General features: G+C 35.3%; 2 protein-coding genes across 2 annotated transcripts; one reads left to right on the top strand and one right to left on the bottom strand.

Moving 5' to 3' along the window:
* The first annotated feature begins 4661 nt into the window (after positions 1-4661).
* On the top strand, positions 4662-8096 carry LOC145587363 (uncharacterized). The gene is made up of 4 exons (XM_081644092.1): positions 4662-5209; positions 6615-6681; positions 6768-6832; positions 7650-8096. Exons 1-4 carry the CDS (start codon positions 4679-4681, stop codon positions 8094-8096), a joined length of 1110 nt encoding a protein of 369 aa, XP_081500218.1. The 5' UTR covers positions 4662-4678.
* Positions 8097-8659: 563 nt separating this feature from the next.
* On the bottom strand, positions 8660-13708 carry LOC145587362 (DNA-directed RNA polymerases IV and V subunit 4-like). Its single transcript, XM_081644091.1, has 9 exons — positions 13535-13708; positions 12506-12577; positions 11958-12068; positions 9699-9810; positions 9484-9561; positions 9366-9399; positions 9226-9294; positions 9049-9147; positions 8660-8885 (listed from the first exon to the last, which is right to left on the bottom strand). Exons 1-8 carry the CDS (start codon positions 13578-13580, stop codon positions 9058-9060), a joined length of 612 nt encoding a protein of 203 aa, XP_081500217.1. The 5' UTR covers positions 13581-13708; the 3' UTR covers positions 8660-8885; positions 9049-9057.
* Between the last annotated feature and the right edge of the window lie 843 nt (positions 13709-14551).

Genomic DNA, 14551 nt, shown 5'->3' with positions numbered 1-14551 from the left:
CAATTTTAACGATCTCTTTATTGAGCACCCTGGAAGGCCATGAAGTTGAAGTTTTAGGAAGAATGTGGCCATGTTTGCTCTGACTCCAGACATCGTCTTCACCATTGTCTCTACGTCGTGTGTTGCTGACCATAAAATTGCTCTTGCCTGCATACATGTGAATGGTTACACCACAAGTCCACAATTGAACCATTAGGAATAACTTTGTTCTCTAAAAGAAGGTAAGTACTACATGTGCTATTGAACTAAATTCGAGGGCTAACCCGTGGAATAGTTATGTACCTGTAATTCGGTCGCATCCAAAACACAAACACGGCCGTTGTAGAATATCGTCATCTGTTGATCCTTCTCATCTTCTTTCATACTAACATATGAATTGTTTGTACAACACTTCATCAAACACAATTTTTTACGATAATTGTAATGAATAACTCTAACTACAAATACAAGTAATAATATCTAACATAGGATCGAGTCAATATGGATCGTGACAACATATGTAATTTTGAAATAATAGCTACGGAGTACACATTTTATGATACAATCATCTATAATTTCGTGTTAAATTATATCTTATCGATGACAGTCTATATCTTATCAATGACAGTCACGTAAGTGACATAGATTTGTGAGTTATATCAATGTATGTCATTAATTATGCACGTTAAGTCGTTTAATAATCAAGAATGATTATATATCCAAGAAAAGAATTTGAAGTGAAACTTACTTGAAATCATGCCATGAATTAGAAGAAAAGGCTGGTGAATGAAGCAAGCTTAGATCCAAGTGATTTCCATGAATCCTCCCCATTATAGAAAGAATGCACTTTTAGAGAGAGAAATTGTAGAGAAAGTTATTAGCTTGGAATACAAAATAAAGTGAAGGGAAAAGTGAATATATTATACAAACATTTATTTAGAACAAGTGGTTGTTCAAAGCTTTGTATAGCTAAACAAGAAATTTAATTAAAGAGAAAAAGTAAATGCAAAGTGCAAAAAAAGAATTACGTCAAAATGAAGGTTTGGAAATTGGAAGAAAGGTTTTAATTTGGGCATGAGCTACACGTTGTTTAGCAATTGTTTATTACATTATACTACTACTAAAAAATGTATACTTTTAAGTTCCTTTTTGTCAATTTTATTGGTTGGATATTTATAATTTTCCAAAAGGGGAATGCTATTGAAGATATTTCGGATTTTTATTTTTCTACAGTGAGACATATTCGGTAAAATCCGTTGTTGTAGCCTTGTACTAGTTGGTAGTTGTGTAAGTAGATGTTAGTTGTGAAAGTAGATGGTATCTATCAATTATTAATTGTTATAAGTAATTTTGTAATTGTTTAATGAGCTATTTGGTGAATTTGCTCAATACAAATTATTGATTTGTTACACATTGTTAAATTATTGGTAATTTAATGAAATTTTAATTACTTGTAGCTTTTGATATCTCTCTACTTCAAAAGCTTTTGTACAACTCTACCTCACAAGTTAAAAACAATTAATCACTACTACTTTACCAAATACAATTAATTACGAGTAATTTATTTAGAGTTTTCATTTGATCAAAGCATATAAGGTTACTCCAAAAATTGTTGTTAAAATTCGCCCATAGTATTTTAATTTGGGAAAATTTGTCAAAAAAACCTTTTACGTGCATTATTTTGCGAAAAAAACCTTTTAAAAACTTTTTGGTTAAAAAAACCACCACGTTTATTTTTTTTTTTTGTGAGAGGAAACCTGTTTCCCTAATTATCCTCTAATTAACCTAATTAAACTCTAATTTCTTCTAACTAACCCCTAACCCACCAAATTACTAAATTATTAGATTTAATTAATATATATATATATATATACAAAACCACCACCCCTCCCCTTCCTCCTCCCAAGGCATCAACCCCTTCCCCCATCAGACCCGCTGTCTAGACCACCTCCGGCCACCTCCTCCACCGCTAGACGACCCTCCTTCCTCCTAATCACCGCCCGACAACCACCTCCTTGATTTTGAAAAGCCTTAGAAAATCGAATTGGGGGTTTTTAATTTTGTGCATTTTGCTTGTAATTGACGCTTGTTTTGGCTTTGATTATGTATGTATGTGATGTTAGGGTGATTTAAAGGCAAATTGCAATTGATTTGGACTTGATTTGAGCATGTTTGAGTAAATAAGAGCCACAAATTCAAAGGGAGGTGGTGGTCGCCAACGGGAGTAAAGGGGAAAGGGAAGGTCAATCGAAGGTGGAGGTAGATCGCCGGAGGTGGGGGGATCTGAGTAGCGGGTCTGGTGGGTGAGGGAGTTGCTTCCAAGGGAGGGGGAAAGGGAGGAAGAAGGGGAAGGGATGGTTGGTTGGTGGTTTTTTTTATGTATAAATTAAATCTATTTATTAAGTAATTGAGTGGGTTAGAGGTTAATTAGAAGAAATGGGAGGAAATTAGAGTCTAATTAAGTTAATAGAGGATAATTAAGGAAATGAGTTTTCACTCGAAAAAAAAAAAAATGAACGTAGTGGTTTTTTTTAACCAAAAAGCTTTTGAAAGTTTTTTTTCGCAAAATGGTGCTTCTAAAAGTTTTTTTTTTTCCTTTAATTTGACTAGCATTTTTTTTTTTTTTTTTTTAAAAAAAACGAAGATATTAATTCTCATAGCACAAGATTTTAAATCCAAAAAGGGGTAAATTAGCACGTTGAAAATGAGCAATCTCTTCCTTGTCTTACACAACATGTATGCCAAATTGAAAATCGAAAGTATTTGCTTCTTTTTCCCTTATGCATGCTTTCATAGTTTCTCTGTTGCAGATGGCTAGATGCTATTCTCACGTTGCAAAATGGGAGGTGGGGCCTCTTCCATTTTCTAACTTGCCTCTCTCAATTTATTTAATAAAAATAAAAATATTAGGGTTTATACAAGTACATTTTATAATTTATTCTTTTCATTATTTTGATTTACACAGTATTATTTATTGTATTAGTAATTGTCTTCTTTTTCAATTTTTGTAATTGTCTTCCTTTTCAATTGAGAATTACATGATCTGTGCACCAGGGTGCACCTAGTTATAAAAAAAATGTGGAAAAACAATATAGGTGTTTGAAAAAGAACATATAAGTGTTTGACAAAGAACATATTTATGTTTGACAAAGAACATGCATTATCAAAGAACATAAAGACATTACAAAAAGAACCTGATAAAAAATTTATTAAAATTTCATGAAAAATTATATATTAACAGTTTTTTTTTTAATTTTTTTTAACCACAAATATCAGTTCCCCAAAATCAGTTTTTTCTCTCTCTAAAAATTCAACTTTTCATAATAATTTTAATTTTCACTCTCAAAAATTATTTTCAACTAAAAGTATTTCAAGATTTCATTTTTAAATTAAATTTCAAATTTTAAAATTCAAAATCACATGTGTTAAAAGAACATAAGTTATAATGTAAAGAATATATAGTTCTTACCTAAAGAACACACTGATCAAACTCAAAGAAGATACGATGATAAAAATAATTTAAATACATATGATAATAATAATAATAATAATAATAATAATAATAATAATAATAATAATAATAATAATAATAATAATAAAATACAATGTGTACGTCACTCATTACCTCAAGGAACATACGAGCCAAATCCAAAGAACATATGAGCCAAATTCAAAGAACATACTTTGTATTATTGAAACGCAAAAAACATGTTTAATCAATATATGTAAAAGAACATAAGTATAAAAGAACATATTATCAAACATATATAGGTATGTTTTTTGTCAAACATAAGTATTTTTTTTATCAAACACAGTATGTTCTTTGTTCAACCAAATTATGTTATTTCTGCCTTTTTTTATTTATCGAGTGCACCATGCACATGGTGCACCCTGTTGTACTATTTTGTTTCTAGCGTAATTAGAAAAAAAAAAAGGATTACACTAACTTTTAAATGTAGCTTTTTGTTTTTGACACAACTTTTAAATATAGCTGATTGCATTAGAATTTGTTATATACACTCGGGTGTATTACTCATTTAATTAACAAATGAGTAAGTAATATTTTTACTCATTTGTTCAGTGAAGGAAATATTATGAAGAATTACTATTTAAATGATGAGTTTTGAGAATAACTACCAACTACCATTTAAAGCTTTTTTTTTTAAAAAAAAAAACTACCACGAAAACATAAAAAGACTGAGGAGCACTGTCTTATCAAGTTTTCCGGCTATGGGGCCCACCAATTAGTACGTCCATCCTAAAATTATGGAGATTCTAGCCGAAAAACTTGATAAGATAGTGTTACTCAAAATTTTTATGTTTTTGTAGTAGTTTTTCCAAAAAAAAGTTTTAAACGGTAGTTGTTTTCAAAACTCGTTATTTATATGGCAGTTTTTTTACAAAATTTCCATAATTGAATGAGCAAATGACCCTGGGTGTACGGTTCACCCGGATCTACATAATAGGTTCTTTGACCGCACAGAAAACGTGCTGTTAAGATTAATCTGATTTGCTTGGTAAATTATTAGATTAGTGTTTTAAAATCGTATAAAGATTAAAACGCGAGTAAATGAATTGCAAACGACTACACTAACCACATTCAATTTTTGATAATTACGTCCATTAAAAAGGCGGGAAAAAGTAGAAAGAGAAAGTATCGTGTTCTTCGCCTTCTTCAAGGTTTCAACCAAGAACAACAATGGCGAACTCCAGAACACCGATAATCCAAATCCCAGAAGAAGAAGAAGACGTAGAATTCCTATGTCAACTCGATGCAGCAGAAGCTCAAGCCCTCTCTCTCTCCTCCTCCTCCAAACGCCGCCGCATCGCCATTGATGCAACACCGAAATCGGAAAAACAGAAACCACTATTCGCCGAAGAAGTCGAAGAAGAAGGAGCTTACACTGCTGCTCTCAAAGGAAGCAAGAGTCTCACATGGCAGAAACATCAGCAGATTAGCCGAGCCACTCAGTCGACTGTTAAAACCACCGTAGGCGGCGGCGGAGGTGGTGGTGGTGCTTGTTTTAAGTGTGGAGTGGAAGGTCACTGGGCTAGGGATTGTCCTCAAACGACGTCGTTTGGGGTGAATTTTGGGTCTGTTGCTCCGTCGTCAATGGCGGTGGTGGGGGTTGAGAAGGCGTGTCCTTGTGGGATGGGGAGTTGCTTGGTTCTTACTGCTAATACGGAGCGTAATCGTGGTCGGAAGTTCTTTCGTTGCCCTAATCGTCAGGTTTGTGAGTTTATTTTCTAATTAGGGATTTTGAATTTGGAGTTGGAATTGAAATTGTTGTTTTATGTTATTATGTGAATTTTGTTTTTATCTAGTTTAATTTGATAAAAAATTGGTTTAAATTATGAAATTGATTGATCATTTTTTGAATATGAATTGCAATAGGCCACTTTCTAAATTTAGTTAGTTTAATTCTGTATTTGTGTTGATGTATTGGTTGTTTGGATGACTTAATGTGTTTTGATTGGTAATAAGACTAATTGGTTTTAAAATGTGGATTGTGAAAGCAATGAATTGTTTGCTAATGAAGAAAGATGATGTTTTTAATGCTAATGAATTATGAATGATATTTTGTTAGTAGTCGTCTTCTCATTTGTGGTTGTTACTTGGACCTTTCTTTGGCTAGCGCATGATGTGATTGTTTGTATTGCACTATTGCGTATATACGTGGTAACTATTGCAGGAATTTATTCTGTGTTTTTAGAGGAGAAAAACTGTATTTTAAAGCTGTACTAATAATGATTGAATCAATGCTGACTTGATGTGATTCACGGCATAGCCAACAAGAATGTTAGGGAGCTTGCAGCTTTTATATTGACCTGAATTTGAATGTAAAATTGACTGTGAATTTGCTATTGCTACAAGGCCCTAACGGTGTGTTTGGATAGAAGGAAATGGAAGGAAAAGAAGGGGAGGTAAATGGAGAGATGTGATATCTTTCATTTGGATAACAAATGAGGAAGTAAGGGAATTGGAGGGGAGAGAAATGGAGGGATTAAATTATAGGAAAATGATCCCTCCAACAATGGAGAGATTTGGAAGGAAAACTCACCATTCTTCTCTCCCCTCCTCTTCTCCTCCCTCCCCTTCTTTTCCTTCCTCTAATGTTATCCAAACACACTGTAAATGATCCAATCTTCAGGGAAAGAAGAGACTCTTAAGACAAATTTACGTAACTAGGAGTTGTTTGAGAAATTTGGGCTCTGGTTGTTTTGCAAGCTGCAAATTTCTTTGGAAGATTGGTTTTGGTACATCTTACTTTTCCTGATTAAGTATGCATTGTTATGTGGAATTGTCCTGATTACTATGCATAATTATGTGGAATATAGTCCATATCTTGTCTTTGTAGTAGGGAGCTTTCCTTTTCTTGTATGCTACTGAGTATTGGTTCCCAGTTCCCTTCCTAACCCTTTTATAGACTTTTGATGCAAACTTGTGGTGCTGAGCAGTAGAGATAGCTATTTAACCAATAACCATTACACAGGGTGCATTGTGGAATGAACATACATCAGTGGGTGAAAATTTTGTGTTTCCTGCTTTACACCTTCTAATAATTATTGGTTCTTTTTTCCTAGACGAGACTATAATAATGTTGGGTTGGTAACTTTTAGGTTCTATTTTGCAGGAGAATGGTGGCTGTGGGTTTTTTGAGTGGTGTGATGAATCATCTGAAAAAATTACTTCTCCTGAAGGTTAGAAAGGTTTTACATTCTGTGGCCGTTGTTGCTCTTGAACTAAATATATCCTTACAGTGATTCTACTGTTTTTGTATCAGCAGATAAGGCTTGGAAGAATGGAGGACAGCAGCAATTCTACCAGCGCCCTACTAACCAGCCAAACCAGGTACTTTTGAGCTATGATAATGTCTGTATACGTTAGATGAATGACTTCCAATCATGTAGCTATGTTTTTTTTTTTACCTTTTTTCATTCGCATGATAGCTTCCTAGTGCCTTTTGCAATCTCGATTGGTTGCTCAGGTGTATTGCCTTCCCCTCCCTTCTTTGGTCAACTACCTACCTTGTATTCCTTTTTATTTTCTAGAATTGATTCTTTTTGAGGTAATGTAGTAGTTAAAATCTCTATTTGATCATTTCTAAGTTGACAATAACAATGGATCCTCTACATCTATAAACAAAATGTTTTATTAGATGGAGTATTATAGTGTACATCATTCTAGCACTTGAATGCTAAATATCTGTGGACTTACCTAAATATCTGCGGATTCTTCTCAGGAAACTAGATTATTTATTTAGCCGTCATGAACTTTGTTGTTCTGGACATTATTTGAGGATTTCCAATTGGATTCTGTAAAAACTTCATTTCAGGAAATGGATTTGTGTGAAATACAGTTTGTAATTTTGTCGTTCTGCTTGGTTTTAAAGCTGCATATTTTTGGCTCTGGCAAAGGAAAAATATGGTTTGATGGATGTCCTGTTGTCCTCTAGACTTCGGTAGGGAAGGGGAGGGGGGGGGGGGGGGGTGGTGGTGGTTTGCTGATTTTTTTTGGTGCCATCCAAGGAATTTTCATCTTCTGGCAATATACTTGAGTATTAGTACTTAAATTCTAGTAGTCTGTTACCTAAAAATATGTTGTATGTAAAATAAAACTTCTGACTTGCTTTTCAAGTTTATTAAGTCAGTCAAACATATTTTCACAGGCAGCTTCTAGGTTTACAAGATCATGGAATGACTTTGATAAAGGAACTACTGCTCCAAACGCCAGCTATGGTCAAAAGTTCGAAGCCACTGACAACAAAAGCTATGGCATGAAAAGTGGTTCGTCCTGCTTTAAATGTGGCCAGGAAGGGCACTGGGCAAAAGATTGCCCTACTACTACATCCAACGTAGCTGCTAGTGCAATAGGAAACCAGAAGTTCGATGCCACTGACAACAGAAGCTATGGCATGAAAAGTGGTTCCTCCTGCTTTAAATGCAGCCAGGAAGGGCACTGGGCAAAAGATTGCCCTACTACTACATCAAATGTAGCTGCTGGTGCGACAGGAAATCAATCATTGGGTACTTGTTACAAGTGTGGTCAGGCTGGACATTGGGCAAGGGATTGCTCCCAGTCCCAGGGCCAGTCTACTAAGCTCCGCAGTTGGTGAAATCTTGTCATGTTTTGACCTTTTTTTGTTCTCGCTTCCAAACATCTGTTTCTGGTTGCTTTGGTTGTGTATAGGGCTTAAAACAGTGTTTGTTGCCAATGCTGATATACAATTTACTACTAGAGCTGATGCGTTGTAAACTCATACCCATGGATTGGGATGCCTACCTTTGGCTGTTTGTAATTCTAACAGCAGTAATGAATTTTGATATATGCTATGAAATCTCCGCCCATTCATGCTCCGAATAGCATAATGAAAGTAAAATTGAGTTGCTGACTTAATCACAAAGCCAAGCATATCATCTCTTATGACTTATGGCACAGTCGGGGAAAGCCACACTTGCCTAGTGGCTTATGTCATGTTTGCTTCTTTTATTACTTCTGTTTCAGAGTTTGAATAAGTTTTTCTAATACAAGTAACTATTACAAGTAATAAAATTATCAGCAATGCATACACACTACGCGATTGACCTGAGGGTACCTCATACCTGAGCAAAGTCGCAGGAGTAATAAAGGATCAAAGAGTAGTAACAGAAGAGTAACAAGAAATTGTACACAGATAGATATTGACTAAAGATCAGCAGTTAGGGAAAGCATTGAAACTCAAAAGTAGATGGTTCATACAGTTAGGATTTACATGTTACAGTCTGACACCAATTAACAGACTACACTGGAAAAAGTTCTTTCAAAATTAAGACCTATACAAAACCAACTAACAGAGGCCAGGTAAGGGCAGTGATGTAAGTTGATGCATATCATGTAGTTTCGACATGCTGTAAAGACTTGGCATCTGCAAAAGTGGATACAATCAATTATTAGATAGTAATCACATACATGACATATCCTAGTTTCACCAGTCACAATGCTCCACTAAGTTTAAGTCGAGCACTAAACTAGAGCATTATTGGTGGTATGGTGGAACAAATTCTACTGCAGAAGCAAAACAAATGTACCTCCCCTTTCTACTCTCTATGGTTTTCTGTTGGCACCTTCAATGTAGCCAGCTGAGATATAGCCTCTTCAAGTAGTTCATTGATCTTGCTTTTCTTGGCCTTTAGGGTTAAAAAAGGTAAGTGAGTAACCCGAACACAAATGCGAATCTGCAATCAAATAACTTGCATGCAACATACCTTCAGGGAAGGGACCAAAGCAAAAGCCTCTTCAGCATTCTCAGGGCAAGTATTGGCAATGACACATATCTGCAATAGGAGGACTATCTTTAGTGATATCATACATTTTCAATTACCAATTCACCAAGTTTGTGACTTACCTCTCCATCAGAAACTCCGTACTTCTTGAGAGTCCTGCTTGATGAGTTAAAAGCCTTAACAATTGAGAGTTGTTACATTACAATACAATAAACTGATGAAAGACTTGTAAAAGGATACCCGAGAGCCTTTCTGACAGCCTTGGGATTAGAATATCGTCCTCCAGCTTTGGCATATAGTAATCCCTTGTCAAATGAACTGATGAAAGACTTGTTAGAGGTTATGTAATATCCACTAATTTTGACAGAAACATTTGAGAAGCCAAATACAGCCCCTCACCCACCCCTATCCACTCTAAGCAACTCTAAGACCATATGTGAAACATGAATTCTTACACAGGAAGTTTGACAGTTGGATCACGAGAGAGAAAAATCATTTGCTCCTGGATTCCTTGTAAGATGTCAGCTGCCTCACAATCCATCACACATTTGGAGTTCTTCGGAAGCTCTACAGGCAAACATATAGGAGAAATATGCAAACCATTATCAATAATGCAAATTGACATACAAATAAGTTACATATTTAATACTAATAATAAATTAAAAAAAAAAAATTCCCCTAAACCAAGTGGATATGATTCTTCTGATCACAGAAACTTTAAACAAGCAATTCCCCTAAAACCATGGAACCATATCTCACTTACTAGATTACTTTTAATGGTATAAGTGGAAGAGAGAAGCAACAAATTAATTAGCATGAAGATATCAATGAAGTAGCTGCAAAGAAATTTTCTAAAGCATACACACCCACAATCTGACAAATCATACAACCGAAAAAAAAATTCCTACAATATTAATTAGGCGCTGTTCGGTTAAAGGATTTCTAGAAGGGAAAGGGAATTGATAATGTCCTTTCACTTCTAGTCTTTATTTTCTTTTCTTCGCCTCCTTCCCTCGAATAACTTTTTACTGTAATATATGGTTCTGTGTTTTTTCTTTGCCTCCTTCCCCCTCTAATAACTTTTCCTTTCACTTCCCTCAAGTATGAGCTTACCCTCCAAGGGTTTTGTGTTCCCCCAAATCAAAGTTTGGAGCTTGCATACGATATTTCAATCCTTTGAAAGCCCAAGAGAAATTTCCGCTGCTCACATCGCTCTTTCTGAAGCGACAGTTAGTCTTATAATAAAGCCCGAGTAGATGATTTTAGTAGGCAACAGATAAGGTCCCCCAAAAGTGGGACATTTCACTTTCAAAAGCGAGATTGACCCTCTCTCAGCTACTTCCTCCGTTTTTTAATACTTGTATAAAATCCCTAAGATGGAAATGTCACAATACTTGCAACACACTGTAATTAAAAAAAAATTTATTGGTGAGTTTATTTATTTTCTAAAGCATACGCACCTACAATCCCTTATTTATTTAAAGCTCATGGCCCACATATTATACTCCTAAGTCCTAACACTCTCTCAACCTTATATTAAGTGTATTAAAGCATGTGAGACCCACTTTTTTAAAATACCGTGAAAAAGCGTGTGTTGCAAGAATATAAAAAAACGGAGGAAGTATGTAATTAAGACTTCAACTTCGAGTTCCTATTATTGAAAAGTTCCAAAAGAAGGTTGATAAGATTAAAACCTAAGTTTCTTCCAATCTATCCACTCTTCCCATTTACTTAATGTCTTCATTCACCATCAACATTAGTATCCAAATAAGTTGGAACATATCAAGATCCAGGAGTGTTGATTTTTTTTTTTTTTTTTTTCCTAGATAGATACTATCAAAATTAGAGTGTTTAATTTTATGGGGCTTAATATTAGAAAGTCACTTATGAATACCATTTTAGCATAAAGAATGGTGTGGTGAGCAATTTTTAAAAATTTGCAGCTGTTAACAGGGCAACCTCCATTAAAGTGATGGTACATAAAGTGGTATCACGGAATTGCTGCAAATCAATGTATAATATCCTTTCTAGACCTCTCCATGACCAGGATTCTAAGGCAAGGTGCAATGCCTTCTTATTTCATTTTCTAAAAATATAATTCAATAAAATGGCGGTGCACTTGCTCTTGATAAATTCTGCAACGTACTCTACAGAGATTATAACCCTAAATTATCTTACGAGGATAGCTGGAGGTCCAAGGCTCCTCTCAAAGCAATAAAGCATTATTCTTTTCCTGTAAGCCAGCCAGGGGAAGATCTTTACAACAGATGAACTCAAGCAGAAGAAATTAGCATTGCCAACACATGTAGACACGGCAAATTTAATTTAAGATTCTGTGACTGCTTTTCATTGTTGGCCAAATTTCCAAGGCCCCTTACTTTATCATTGTTTCAAAGGTATGAGCCAACAAAGTGAAAGACATTCAGCTACAGGTATAAGAAAAAGTGGGTAGCAGATATGTACTAGCTACTCCCTCTGACTATCTGGTGGTGATCATGGAAGATTGGAATAACATAGCAGCCTAGAAACACCTAATTTTGTGACAGACCAGGAAGTCTAGGAATAGTATGCACTTAAACTAATAAAGATTACTTCTAACTTCCAGACCAAGAAGTCTAGGAATATTATGCACTTAAACTCTTAAAGAGCAAAGGGTAAATAATTTAATAATTGGTTGAACACCATATTAAAAGTGTCAAGCAGAAAATACAAACCTGACTGAACATTAAGTTCATACTTAGCCGGTTCTTTTCGAGCAGAGCCCTTCCCTCCTTTCAAAGGTTCACCCTTTCCTCCAGATTTTGATGAAAAGTTTGCAGGGGACTCTTGATAATGCCAAGAAATTGCCACAAAAAAACAAGTAATTACAAAAAAATTTCAACAAAAAAAATTCACTACTCCGTACTAAACATGCACATATAACACTTAATACAACTAGTGCATGTATATAGGCATTAAGCAGTATCAGCTTCATCGAAGAAAAATAAAAGCCGAGATGACTCACAGTCTCAGATATTTCCATCCATCAAGAAAGAACGTTACACACAAGGCAAAAAGATTCAAACACTCTAACATAGCCAGCTAATGCTATAAAAGATAAACTATGACTACTAACATATAAATGCAGAGGGCTAAACTTCAAATATGACAAAAGGTACACATACCATCTTAAGCTGACGACAGAACCTAAAAAGAACTGACATTGAGGAAGAAAGTAAGGAAATTATTCACAGTGTAGATTAGCAGGAGAAGAGGATAGTACCTTCATCTTCGAACTGCACTTTCCTTCCCTTCTTTAATTTCGCGGCGTCATCATCCTTTCCCTTCAAGGGAACTGCAAGAAATAGCATGTTAATGGCATCTTTTCTATCCACAACATGGAGGAGCATCCACAAAATGTTTTGATATGAAGTAACTTTAAAATATGCATAACATTATATTATGAGCATGAAACAATCTAACATGCAACTTAAAGGCATAACACATATATGCATGCTATGATCAGTAATCTCAGTGTGCATGGGCCTCGGTAGAGTCGTAGAGGTGGGAACAACCATTACTCTTGCATTAGGCTCTAGAGCTAAAAGGGGTAAAAGTTTGAGACAAATCAAATTGATATGCTGCAAATGTAGGCATGATCATCACTACATTAGACTGTTGCATGCTGAAACTAATTGAAAAGAAGTACATCTATCATTCAACAAAAACTATACTTCACGGTGTGCTTGTAGTGCTATACATATATCATCTATCATCTTAGATTACTACATGCCTTTACACGCCAAGACACTTATGTTATGAAAGCAATCAACTTACATGTGTCAATTCATTCTTTCCAACTTCTATCAAGTCACAAATCAAACCATACCAATAGTTTCAGATTATTGAAACCCAATCACTATAAAAAGATATAAAATTTAAGTTCCAATCACTAATTTGCCTCAACTTCCCTTATCCCAGCTAGCATTGATGGTACAATTTGCAAACAAACATACCAAATTAAAATAGGAATACAAATTACACTGATGAAAAATTATAACCCTAAAAAAAGTTGGCATTTTATATAAATCATAGCAAATATTTTGCCGATTCTGAATTCCGAAACCCTGAAGCATAAAGAATTGCTTAAAATTAACGGCAATTTTGCATTTTTTTCCCATTGAGGTGAAAAAAGTTGAAAAATTAAATCCTAATTCAATGAAATGAGAAACCCTAAATTGGAATTGTCAAATTATAAGAAGAGAAAAATATATAGGGAAGACGCAGAGGGAGTGAAAAAAAGAGGAATAACCTGCTCCTTTGCCAAGAGAAAACCCTTTTCCACCTTTCTCCGCCATTAGTGCTGCTGCTGACTTGCTGAGTTATAGTTCTAGCTGAAGAGACGAACTAAATACACAATTGAATACAGCGTATTTGGATATTCACTGCTCCTTCCCTTCCATAATAATCCTAACACAAAAGTTACAGGAAAATTATAGGGTGAGACAAAAAACCAAAAAGGTTTTTATAATATTAAGAAAATTTTGTCAGAAAAAATCTTTTAAAAGCATTATTTTTTTATTTTTTTTTATAAAAAAAAATCTTTTAAAAGCTTTTAGGTTTAAAAAAAAATCCACCACATTCATTTTTTTTTTCCTTTTTTTGGCGAGAGGAAATCCATTTCCTTAATTTATCCAAATATCACAGTCAAAAACGAGGGCTAGTGCTCACATCAGTCGCATGGCAGGGCCATGCTTAATCCCAAGTACGACCTTCCACCTATTGTGCTTGTGCTAGGCTTGCCTAACAATCTTTCGGTCCCAAGGGCGGGGCACTCTAAGAAGGTCCTAGTAACCTCTCAACCACACCCTCAATGGGACAATGGGCATGATAATGGCCCATGGGACCATTATTGTGTTTCTGCCATTTGGGTGTTCACTGGTATTACTTAAAAAATCAATTAAGGCTCTTTAAGGGGCAGGTGCTCACTCATGGGTTGGTGGGCAACCTTAGGTGGCTTCATGGCCAAGGGCCATGGGCGTAGCCTTGGACATAGGATTGCCTATGGGGGCTATGACACGATGGGATTTGGCTAAGGGGTTGGCTCGAGCTACGACTTGGTCCAAACCGGTGCACCATGGCTGGAACACGATGGCTAAGAATTGCGAGACTCCGGAGTCTAAGCATAACTTAGTGTGTGGTTGAATATCTAGAGTGAGCCCTGTTTATAGGGATCACGAATGGATATATAGTTATGAACTCGACAGTTACTTGGATGGCTTAGTGGAAAACGTGGGCTGACAGTTACCTCACATTGTGGGGGATCATG

The sequence above is a fragment of the Chenopodium album genome, chromosome 17, assembly GCF_948465745.1.
Source record: "Chenopodium album chromosome 17, dcCheAlbu1.1, whole genome shotgun sequence".
Taxonomy (NCBI): Eukaryota; Viridiplantae; Streptophyta; class Magnoliopsida; order Caryophyllales; family Amaranthaceae; genus Chenopodium; species Chenopodium album.
Note: the sequence above shows the minus strand (reverse complement) of the source record. Positions and strands in the feature narration are given on the sequence as shown.